The sequence below is a fragment of the Enhydra lutris genome, unplaced genomic scaffold (assembly GCF_002288905.1).
Source record: "Enhydra lutris kenyoni isolate GAN:26980312 unplaced genomic scaffold, ASM228890v2 scaffoldscaffold37, whole genome shotgun sequence".
Taxonomy (NCBI): domain Eukaryota; kingdom Metazoa; phylum Chordata; class Mammalia; order Carnivora; family Mustelidae; genus Enhydra; species Enhydra lutris.
The window spans coordinates 10,912,000-10,924,524 of record NW_019154121.1 but is presented as its reverse complement, the minus strand read 5'-3'; the positions used below and the strand labels follow the sequence as shown (position 1 = coordinate 10,924,524).

The 12,525-nt window shown below is 36.2% G+C and overlaps 1 protein-coding gene across 2 annotated transcripts in view; it reads left to right on the top strand.

The window, feature by feature from the left end:
* LOC111154474 (N-acetylated alpha-linked acidic dipeptidase 2) overlaps nucleotides 1–8,113 on the top strand; it is a 51,637-nt gene extending 43,524 nt beyond the window's left edge. For both annotated transcript variants that reach the window (XM_022514085.1, XM_022514086.1), the window contains one exon: nucleotides 7,603–8,113. In XM_022514085.1, coding sequence (XP_022369793.1) covers nucleotides 7,603–7,795 — 193 coding nt within the window. In that variant the 3' untranslated portion in view covers nucleotides 7,796–8,113. The remainder of the gene's footprint in view (nucleotides 1–7,602) is intronic.
* Nucleotides 8,114–12,525: the final 4,412 nt, after the last annotated feature.

The following is a 12,525-nucleotide window of genomic DNA, read 5'->3' as shown; positions in this document are numbered from 1 at the left end:
AACCAATGGAGAAAGAGGTCTTAAGACAGCAAGGGGCAACAGACCCAAGCAACTCAGTCTTCCAAGTGACGGAGGTCTAAGTTTATCATCATGGCTACAGCCTGAGGGGCAGGCTTCCACTTGAACACACGTCTAAGCATTAACTATAAACCTTACCAGGGACATCGGAGGGCAGGTGCTATTTTTCGTGTTCACTCTTCCTGTTCTAGAGAGCAGACTGAAACATAAGTATATTTACTTACCCTGGAGCTTCAGCCTGCTGCAGGGCAGGCCTTCCATCGGGCCCTCTTCTAGAAGCCTATAGCAATGCTCTCAGGCCATGTAGGTGGGGGCAGTACCACCTTTGTGCTCCTTCTTATTGCAGCTTGCTTCTATATTCCAGAAAGCAACTTATGTATTCAGTTGGAGCCCAGTTTTTACTACTGTGTCTGAGGGACACCTCCCTATCATGTGGCTCTGGTGGCCACCCCAGATTGCTTGCAGTCCTACAAGGTGGTACATATTTGCATACTGTGGAAACCAAACCCTCAGGCAGCAGCTTTTAATCACCACGAATTTAAGGCCTGAAATAATCAAGGGGACAGTGACAAGTCTTGGCACACCCTCAACTACCAAGAGGAGTTATTAAAAAAAGGCTGTTGGGGGGCGCCTGGGTGGCTCAGTGGGTTAAGGCCTCTGCCTTCAGCTCAGGTCGTGATCCCAGGGTCCTGGGATCGAGCCCCGCATCGGGCTCCCTGCTCGGCGGGGAGCCTGCTTCCTCCTCTCTCTCTGCCTGCCTCTCTGCCTACTTGTGATCTCTGTCTGTCAAATAAATAAATCTTAAAAAAAAAAAAAAAGGCTGTTGGAACAATCACAAAATTTGAGAAACAAATGGAGACAGAGCAAGGTTCGATGAAAAGGTTCATCTACTTCAACACTGGGAGAGGTAACTGATCTAAGGCATAGAAACTAACACAAAGTTAAAACCACTGAAAGAGAGATAAGTAATCTACCTGATAAAGAGTTCAAAGTATGGCCATAAAGATGCTAACCAAACGTGGAAGAATGGATGAACACAGTGAGAAGGTGAAAAGGAAAAGTACCAAAGAGAAGTCCTAAAACTGAAGGATACACTTAGAGGGGTTTACAGCAGAAGAGATGAAGCAGAAGAAAGTATCACTGAACTCAGAGACGGGGCACTGGCTTTCACCCAAACAAAGCAAGGGAGAAAAAAACAACACAAAACACCAAAAGCTTAAGGAACATATAGAAAACATCATTCCTAGTGTAGGGAGAGAAGGGGGCTACAACCTGCCCTAACCTAGAGAAGGAAACCAACATCCAGATCCAGGGAACCAAAAGAGACCCACACTAAAACACATTATAATTAAAATGTCAAGGACAAGGAATTTTAAAAGCACCAAGAGAATTACTTGTTATGTACAAAAGAATCTCCATAAGATATTTAGATTTTCAGAGGAAACTTTGCAGGCCTGATAGGACTGGCATGATATAGTCAAAGTGCTGAAGAAAAAACTAAAACTAAAAACAAAAAAACTTCCAAGAATATTGTATTCTGCAGCATTGTCATTCAGGATTGAAGGAGAAAGAGTGTTCCAGACTAACTAAAGCTAAAGGGATTCATCACCACTAGTCATATGAAATGGTAAAGGAAGTTCTTTAAAAGCTTGCAAAGAAAAGGTGCTAATTAGTAACAAGAAAATAGTAGAGTGAAAATTTTACTGATACAGATTATAGTAAAGGTAATATATTAAATAGTATGAAGGTTAATGCAAGAGTTATAAAAGTAAGCATAACTGCAATAATAAGGGATGCACAGAATTAAGAGGAAATAAAATGTGACATAGAAAACAAAACGTGGTGATAGGGTTGATATAAGAGTAAGAAGGGAGAGCTTTAGAATGCCTTCAAAGTTAAATTGTACTATTCATGAAAGTCCACTTTAAATTGTTACATTAGTGTATGTAAGGCTCACAATAGCCACAAACCAAAAGCTACATAGAGGCTTACCTCTGATATACTGCAAGGTAGCTCAAAGATATTTGCAATAAAGCAAGTCACATGAAATTCCTGATTTTCTAGTGCATACAAAAGCTATGTTTATACTATATTGTAGTCTAAGTGTGCAAAGCATTACTAAAAAAAAAAAGTACATACCTTAATTTATTGCCCCAAATGCTAACCATCATTTGAGCTTTCAGCTAGTTGCAATCTTGCTGGTGGAGGGTCTTGCCTTGATGTTCATGGCTGGTGATTAGAGTGGCTGTGGCAATTTCTTTAAAGAATACAACCATGAAGACTGCCACATCAACTGACTATTCTAAGATTTCTCCATAGTATGTGATGCTGTTTGATAGACTTTTACCCACAGTACAAGTTATTTTAATATTGGAGTCAATTCTCTCAAACTTAATTAAAAAGCAGCAGCAAGGCTTTATGTAATACTCTCAACCCTTTGCTGCCACTGTTCTACCTTCACAGCATCTTCACCAGGTGTAGATTCCATCTAAAGTAACAACTTTCACTTATCCATAAACAGCAACTCTTCATCTATTACAGTTTTATAAGATTGCAGCAATTAAAATATAATTACAAAAATTAAGGTCAGTATCCCTGAAGAAGAGCGATGCAAAAATCTTCCACAAAACAGCAAAGTGAATTTAATATATTAAAAAGATCATTCACTACCCGCAAGTTGACTTATTTCAGGGATACAACTCTTTGAGTATTCACAAATCAATGGTAGTGTATGACATCAACAAAATAAAAGGTAAAAATCCTATGACCAAATTAATATAGATGCAGAAAAACCATTTGACAAAATACAACATCTGTTCATGATAAAAATTATCAGTAAGTAAAGGGAGTTTAGAGCTAGGCCATGTAAGACCTACCCCCTTGTACCCTAATACTCATGGTGAAATACTAAAAGCTTTTCCTGTAACATTAGGAACAAGACAAGGATGTCTACTCTTACTACTTTTATTCAACATAGTCTTGGAAGTTCTAGCTGCAGCAGACAGGAAAAATAAAAGGCATTCACATTGGTAAGGAAGAAATGAAACTGTCACTATTTGCAGATGACATGGTAATACAGAAAACCTAAAAACACCAAAAAATGAGAACGAATGAATTCAGTACAAACACAATGCACAGAAGTCTATTACACTGCTATAGACTAATAATAAAGTAGCAGAAAGAGAAAATAAGCAAACTCCTTTACAATTGTATCAAAAAGTATAAAATACCTGTGAATAAATTTTAAATAAAAATCTTTTAAAAAAAAAACAAAACAAATACAATCCCTATTGAAATACCAACAGCATTTTCCACAAAATCAGAGTAAATAATACTCAGGTTTGTATCATAAAAAACATCCCAGATAGCTGAAGCAATTCTTGTCAAAGAGCAAAGCTGGAGGTACATACAATCCCAGATTTCAAGATATACTACAAAGTTACAGTAATCAGTATGATACAGGCAGAAAAACTGACCCAGAGATTAATGGAATGGAACAGAGAACCCAAAAATAAACCCATGCTTATATAATTAATAACATACAAAAAAGGCAAGACTGTAGTGGAGTCTCTTCAATAAATGGTGCTGGGAAAACTGGACAGCAACATACAAATGCAATGAACCACTTCCCTACATCAAACAAAAAGCAACTCAAAATGGACTAAATGCCTAAATAAATGTGAGAGCTAAAAGCATAACACTCCACCAAAAACAAAAAACCCAGCAACATAGGCAGCAATCTGTTATACACTGGCCTTGGCAAAGTTTTTCTGGATAGGCCTCCTTGGGCAGGGAAAACAAAAGCAAAAATAAACTTTTGGTAGAATATCAAACTAAAAAGCTTTTGTGCAGCTGAGGAAACCAACAAAATGACAAGCAACCTACTAAATGGGAGGAGATAATTGCAAATGATAGATCTAATATAATGGGTTCATACCTGAGATAGAAAAAGCCCCCAATAATCGACTAAAAAAATGGGCAGAGAACCTGAATATATATATTTCCAAAGAGTACACATGGCCAAGAAACATGAAAAATGTGGTCCCCATCACTAATCATTAGGGAAATGCAAATGAAAACTGAGGTATCACCACCTCACAACTGTAAGAAAGGTTAGCATCAAAAAGCCAAGTGTTGGTGACAATGTGGAGAAAAGGGAACTCTCATGCACTATTAGTGGGAATGTAAACTGGTGCAGCCACCAGAGAAAACAGTATGGAGGTTCCTTAAATTAAAAATGAACTCTACATAATCCAGTAATCACACTGCTGGGTTTTTACCCAAAAAAGCCTGAAAACACTAAATGTATAAATATATAATTAAATACAAATACATGCATCCTTATTTTACCAAAGTGTTATTTACAACTGCCAATATAAGGATGCAAACTAAATGTCCACTAATAACAATAATGTGGTACACATACAATGGAACATTAACCCTAAAAAAGAATGAAATCTTGCCATCTACAACATGGCACCCAACTAAGAGGGTATTATGCTAACTGAAACAAGTCAGAGAAAGACCAATACCATCCAATTTCACTTCAAAACAAATGAACCAAGAAAAGAAATGGTGGTTGCTAGAGGGAAGGTGGCAGGAGGGTGGGCAAAATAGGGGGTTAAGTGGTTCAGATTCGCAGTTATAAATAAGCCATGAGGATGAAAGGTACACCACAGGGAATATAGTCAATAATACTGTAATAACTTTGGTGACAGATGGTAACTAGTTACTGCAGCGAGCATTTCTTAATGTATGTAACTGTACGTAAAATGTACACACCCCAAACTAGTAACACTGTATTGTCAAATGTATTCCAATAAAACATATATAATAAAAGTTTGAAATATTACAAGAGTAACTAATTGTAGTTGGAAAAATGGTGTCAAAAGAACTGCTAGATGCAGGTTTGCCATAAACCTTCAATTTAAAAAAACCAACAAAAATGTATCTTTCAAGCACAATAAAATGAGGTAAGCCTGTATTAGATACAAGAAAAGATAAAAATTAAAGCATACATACCATCAAACCACAAAGGGCAAGAGGAGGAAAATAAGGAACAAGGAGGAACTACAAAACAGCAAGAAAACTGACAAAATAATATGTACATACATACTGATTATTTTGAATGTAAATGGAATCTGCTCCAATGAAAAGACAGGGTGGCTGAATGTAAAAAACAACAACAAAACAAGACCGGTCTATATCATGCCTAGAAGAGACTCACTTCAAATGTAAAGACCCATACAGACTAAATATGAAAGCACAAAGATATCAAATGCCAAGTGGAAGCCACAGAAAGCAGGGATAGCTATACTAATATCAGACAAAATACTTTAAAATGAAGACTGTAATAAAAGACAAAGAAGGAAATTACACAATAAAAGGGTCAAACAAGAGGATGCATTTGTAAATAAATCATCATAAACCATCATAAAAGCACCTGAACACATAAATTGAGACCAAAAGAGAAACAGCAGTACAATAGGAGGAATAGGAGGAGACTTTAATACCACATATCAATGGCTAGCTTCCAAACAAAATAATTACTATGGAGACATTAGCCTTAAATGACGCATTAGACCATATGAAATGAAAAGATATATACAGAACGTTCCATCCAAAAGCAGAACGCACATTCTTGCAAGTGCATGTGGAATATTCTCTGGGATGGGTCATATGTTATGCCAAAAAAACAAGACTTAATTAATTTAAGAATCCAGCATCTCTTTTAACCACGGGGGTATAAAACTAGAAATCAATTACAAGAAGAAAAGTGGAATACTCACAAACAGGTGGAAATTAACATTCTACTTACCAAACAGCTAATAGGTTAATGAAATCAAAAGACAAAAAAGATACCTTGAGAAAAATGAAAATGGAAGTACAACATGGCAAAATTTATGGGATGCAACAAAAGCAGTTCTAAGATTGACATTCACCAGCAATGAATACCCTATACCTCAGAAAAAAGCAAAACTCTTAATCAACCACACATCTCAAGGAAGTAGAAGAATGACAAATAAAGCCCAAAGAGAAAATCAAGGAAACAAATTAAAAAGCCAAAAAAAAAGTTCACTAAGACGAAAAGCTGACTGTCTGAAAGGATGAAATTTATAAACCATTCACTGGATTCACCAAGAAGAGAATGGGCTCAAATAAAGAGAGGAGACACTGTAACTAATACTATGGGAATAAATAAGAGACTACTATCAACAATCATCTGTCTGCAAATTGGATAATGTAATAGATATGGACAAACTTCTAGAAACATATAGCCTTCCAGAACTTATTAATCAAATAGAAAATGTGAATAGACCAGTTATTAGTGAGGAAATTGAATTAGTAATCATAAACCTCTCAACAAACAAAAGTCCAGGACCATGTGGCTTCACTGATGAATTCTACAAAACACTGAAAAAATAATCAGTACCAATTCTTTTCAAATTCTTCCAAAAAAAAAAAGAGGGAACACTTCCAAACTCATTTTAAAAGGCCAGCATTACCCTCATAGGAAAATCAAATAAGGATGCAAAAGAAAATTACCACCCAATATGATGAACATAAAAAAAAAAATCCTCTATAAAACTTAGCAAACCGAATTCAACAATATATTAAAAAGATCACGTACCACAAATGGGATTTATTCAAAGACGGTTTATACAAAGACGGTTCAATATCCACAAATAAATGTTCTATACTACATTAACAAGATGAAGGACAAAAAAGTCTTTAACAGATGCAGAAAAAACGTTTGACACAATTCAACATACACTTTATTAAAACTCAACAAAACTATGTAGAAGAAATGTAAGTCAATATAATAAAGGGCACATAAGACAAACCTATAGTTAACATCGTATTTAATGGTAAAAGGCTGAAAGCTTTTCCTCTAAGATCAGGAACAAGACCAAGATGCTTCTTCTTGCCCCTTCTTTTCAACACAGTATGGGTAGTCCTAGCCAGAGCAATTAGGCAAGAAAAAACCATCCATATTGGAAGAAGTAAAACCATTGTTATTTGCAGGTGACATTATGTAGAGTCAAACCTAAGGAATTCACCAAAAAACTGTTAGAATGAACAAATTAAATTCAGTAAGGTGAAGATACAAAATCAATATACAGAAACTGATTTTATTTCTATTCACTAATAATGGCCTATCAAGAAGAGGAACAAAAAGATAATTCCATTTACAGCTGCATCAAAAAGAACAGAATATCTAAGAACTTAACCAACGTGAAAAGCCACAGGACTATTAGATGTCAGTTCAAGGATTCAAACCAGGTTTGTACAAACCTTGTATCTATCTATATACATTTTTTGCTATACTCCGCCTTTCTAATTCTCCAGTAAAGGACAAATGCAGTGAATGCATAGTCAGATTTCTTTGCTTAAAGTTATACTGTCACATAAGTATCGTAAATCACTTATAGGTCTTCATTTTGGAATAAAAAAAGTGAATGCCAGGAGGAGACACACAGTATTCTTAAGATGTGGTCTGATAAAAGGGAATGAATAAAAAAGCATATAAAGTGTAATGTATGTATACTCTAGCTCAGCCTACCATCTGTTTTCTTCTATTAGGCACATCATCTTTGCTCCAAGTAGCCACAACAAATATGCTGGAGAATCATTTCCTGGGATCTATGATGCTATGTTTGATATTGAAAATAAAGAAGACCCTCATTCAGCCTGGACAGAAGTAAAGAAACACATTTCTATTGCAGCCTTTACAATTCAAGCAGCAGCAGGGACTCTGACAGAAGTGTTACAGTGAGGTCCCAGCCAAGTGGCTATCCATTTAAAGTGTTACTGAAAGTCTGAGGGTAAAACTCTTGTTTTTTGATAATTCATGATGCCAGAGTATTCTATAATCTTGCTTTTCATGTCATGTTTTGACTTTAGACTTCCATCCTGTCCATCTGTAAAGACGTTTTTTGGCTCTTTTAACAATTCATAACTTCATCACCAAAGTGTTAATAAAACAAAAACAAACACCCCAGTTGTGGGGCAGAAAAACAAAGTAACTGAAAATTCCCTTAAATGTCAAGGAACTTGGGACTTTGGCACATTGCTGGTAGAAATGTAAAATGGTACAACCACTTTGAAAAAGAGTTCATTAATTTTACAAAGTTAAACATACAGTTGACTCTTGAACAACATGGGTCTGAACCGCACACATCCGCTTATACGTGGATTTTCTTCTCATAAATACAGTACTGTATATGCATTTTCTCTTGATGATTACATTTTATTTTTAATTGTAAGAATACGGCATATAATACACAAAATAGGGGTTAATCTGTTATCAGTAAGGCTTCTCCTCAATAGTAGACTATTAGCTGTTAAATTTTTAGGGAGTAAAGTTATGCAGATTTTTGACTGCACGGTGGACTGGCACCTGTAACCCTCACATTGTTCAAGGGTCAACTACAGTAACCTTTGCAAGTTATTGTTTCAAAAGTTATTTTGTTTTCATCATCTTTAAGAAAAGAACAAGTGATTATGTGGTAGAACAGTGTAATTAATCAAGGATGTTATAGAACATGCCTGAACTATTTCTTAAAAACCTCTTCCCCTAAGAGTACTTTACCTATGAGATGGTTTATGTAAGCCACCTGGTAACCACAAAGCAAAAATCTAGTGATGAAACCTAAAAAAAGGGGAGACTGAACAAATCACCATGGAAATCCACTTTACAAAGGTAGAAAATAGGGTAAGGAAACGCAGGAGATACAAAACTAGAAGGCAAACAATAAGGTGGTAGTATAAGTAATTATGAATGGATTGATTCCACCAAACGGCAGAGTGACTGATGAAAAAGAAAAAAAAAAAAAAAAAAAAAAAGGACCCAACTCCACTCTACAGGAAATTCACTTCAGCTTTCAAGACATACTATACTCAAGTATAGAAATAGAAGAGGATATACCATGCAGGTGGATACCAAAAAAAGTGGGTGTAGCCATACTTATGCCAGAAAAAAATACACGTCAAGCCAAAAACACTAGCAAGTGTGATAAAGAAGTCATTACATAATGATAAAGTAACAAAGACGTCAAGAAAAGAGAATGTTCAAAAATATACACACATGCAGCATCAGAGCACCACGATTAAAAAAATTTCACCAGATTTAAATGGAGAAATGAGCAATACATTAATAGGGAACTTTAATACTACTCGATAAATTAATCATGCAGTCAGAAAATCAAAAAGGAAATATTGGAATTGAACCAAAACATCTTCCAAAACAAAATGATTTAGCAGTCATATATATAGTACTATTCCATCCAAGAACAGTATAATACACACCTTTCTCAAGGGCATATGAGCATTTTCCAGGGCAGATCCTATGACAGGGCACAAAACAAATTTCAGCAAACTAAGACTGAAAGTATACCAACTCTCTTTTCTGATCACAATCGTACAAATTAGACATCAGCAAGAGGAAGCTGGAAAAATCTAGTACATGGGAACTAAACACTTCTAAACAGTAAGTCAAAAAATAAAAATGGGAAATTGAAACAAATGAAAAAGGGAATATGACACATCAAATCTTATGGGTAAAAGCAAAGCAGTCAAGAGTCAAGTTTATAGCATGAAATGCGTTATCTTAAGAAATTACAAAGTTCTCAACCTAACTGTATACCTCTAGGAAATATAAAAAGAACAAGTTTACAGGAAGCAGAAGGAAGGAAAGAAAATCAAAGCAGAAAAAATAAAAACCCTATTTCAGAAAAAAACTGCCCATGAAACTAAATGCTGGTTCATCAAAGAGATAAAACTGACAAAATTTTATTAGCCAGACTTAGACAAAGACATAAAATTATAAATGAAAAAGACCATACAAGTGGTAGTACAAAATACACAGGATCATAAGAGACTACTGAATAACTCTATACCCAAAATTAGATAACGTAGAAGAAACGGACAAATTTCTAGAAACAACCCATCAAGACCAAATCAAACACACACACAAAAAAATGTGAAAAGACAATAATGAGCAAGAGATTGAATCAGTAATTTAAAACCTCCCAATACAAAAAATAACCCAGGACCAGAGGGCTTCATTGTCAAGTTCCACTAAACACTCAAAGAATTAATACCAGTCTTTCTCAAACTCTTCCAAAAATGTGAGGTATAGGGAATACTTCCAAACTCAGCTTAACAGGCCAGCATTATCCTGGCACCAAAGCCAGATAAGAATGCAACAAAAAAGGGGTGTCTGGGTGGCTCAATCAGTTAAACATCCAACTCTTGATTTCAGCTCAGGTCATGATCTCAGGGCTATGAGACTGAGCCCCATGCAGACAATGGGCACAGAGCCTGCTTAAGATTCTCTCCCTCTCCTTCCTAGTCCGCCCACTATTCATTGGCGCGCGTGCTCTCTCCCTAACAAACAAAACCACAAAAAAAGGAACTATAAACCACTATTCCTGATAAACATAGACCTAAAAATTCTCAACAAAGTATTAGCAAACCAAATTCAAGAACACATAAATTATATACCAGGGCTAGATGGGATTTTCCCCTGGGTTGCAAGGATGGTTCAACATACACAAATCAATACATGATTTTTCATCACATTAATGAAATGAAATCACATTAATGTAGTGAAAGAAACATCATGATCATCTATGCATTTGACAGAATGCAAAATCCTTTCATGATAACTTTGGGTAGACCGAGTAGAGAAGTAATATACCCCAAGGTAATAAAGGTGATGTGTGACAAACCCCCAGCAACATGATACTCAGCTGAGAAGAACTGAAAGCTTTCCCTCACATCCAAATCAGGAAGAAAGAAGTCAAAGTGTCCCATTTACAGTTATATGACTTTGTTTATGCAAAATCCCAAAGACAACCAAAACACTGCTGGAACTAATATTTCAGTAAAGTTGAATGACACATGATCAATGTACAGAAATAAGTTACCTTCCTATACACTAAGGATGAAATACCTGAGAAGAAAATTATCCCATTCACAGCATCACAAATGATCTATTTAGGAATAAATTTCACCAAGGAAATGAAAGATATACAATGAAAACTAAGACTTAGCTAAAAAATGAAAAGACACGGGGCGCCTGGGTGGCTCAGTGGGTTAATAAGCCTCTGCCTTCGGCTCAGGTCGTGATCTCAGGGTCCTGGGATCGAGTCCCGCATCGGGCTCTCTGCTTGGCAGGGGGCCTGCTTTCTCCTCTCTCTCCCTCTCTCTGTCTGCCTCTCTGCCTACTTGTGATCTCTCTCTGTCAAATAAATAAATAAAATATTAAAAAAAAAAAATGAAAAGACACAACCAAATGGAAAGACATCCTTTGTTAATGGATCCAAAGAATTAGTATTAAAAAGTCCGTACTACCCAAAGCCATCTAGATTCAATGCAATCTCCATCAAAATACCGATGGCATTCTTTACAGAAATAAAAAAACAATCTTAAAATTTGTATGAAACCCCAAATTGCCAAAGCACTCTCGAGGGAAAAGAACAATGCTGGAGGTACCCCATTTGCTGATTTCAACCTATACTACAAAGCAACAGCAATAAAAACAGCATGGTGCCAACACTAAAACAGACATATACACCAACAGAACTGAGAGCCCAAAACTAAACCCCTGTGTATAGAAGTCAAATAATAATTGACAAGGGAGCAAACAGCACCCAATGGGGAAAGGATGATTCTTCAAAAGATGGGTGTTGGGAAAACTGGATAAACACAGAGCAATGAAATTAGACGACTCTTACCACTCACAAAAATCAACCTGAAATGGATCAAAGACTTATACATAAGACCTTATATTACAAAACTATAGGAAAACATAAAGAAGCAGCTCAACAATGGTCATAGCAGTGTTTGAAATATGATCCCAAAAGCACAACGAAAGCAAAAAAAAAAAAAACAACAAAAAAACAACAAAATGAAAAAGCAAGCTATGGAATGGGAGAAAATTTTTGCTAATCATGTACCTGACAAAGTGCTCAAATCCAAGACACATAAAGAACTCCTATAACTGGACACAAAAACACCCAAGAGTCCAAAAACTGGGAAGAACTAAACAGATACCTTCTCAAGACCTCCATCCACATGGTCAACGGTACATGAAAAGATGTTCCACTTCAATAACCATCAGGAAAATGCAAATTAAAACCACAGGGAGGGATGCCTGGGTGGCTCAGTCAATTAAGCGTCTGCCTTCGACTCAGGTCATGATCCTGGGATTGGGGTCCTGGAACTGAGTCCCGCATCGAACTCCCTGGTCAGCGGAAGCCTGCTTCTCCCTCTGCCTGCAGCTCCTCTGGCTTGTGTGCAAACACACTCTGACAAGTAAATAAATAAAATCTTTAACACAAAAACCACAAGAAGATATCACCTTATATCTTTTCAAATGGCTATCAACAAAAAGACAAACATGTAGCAAGGATGCGGAGAAAAGGGAGCCCTTGTGCACTGCTGGAAGGAATATAAATTTGCACAGCTACTATAGATAATAGTATGGAAGTTCCTTAAAAA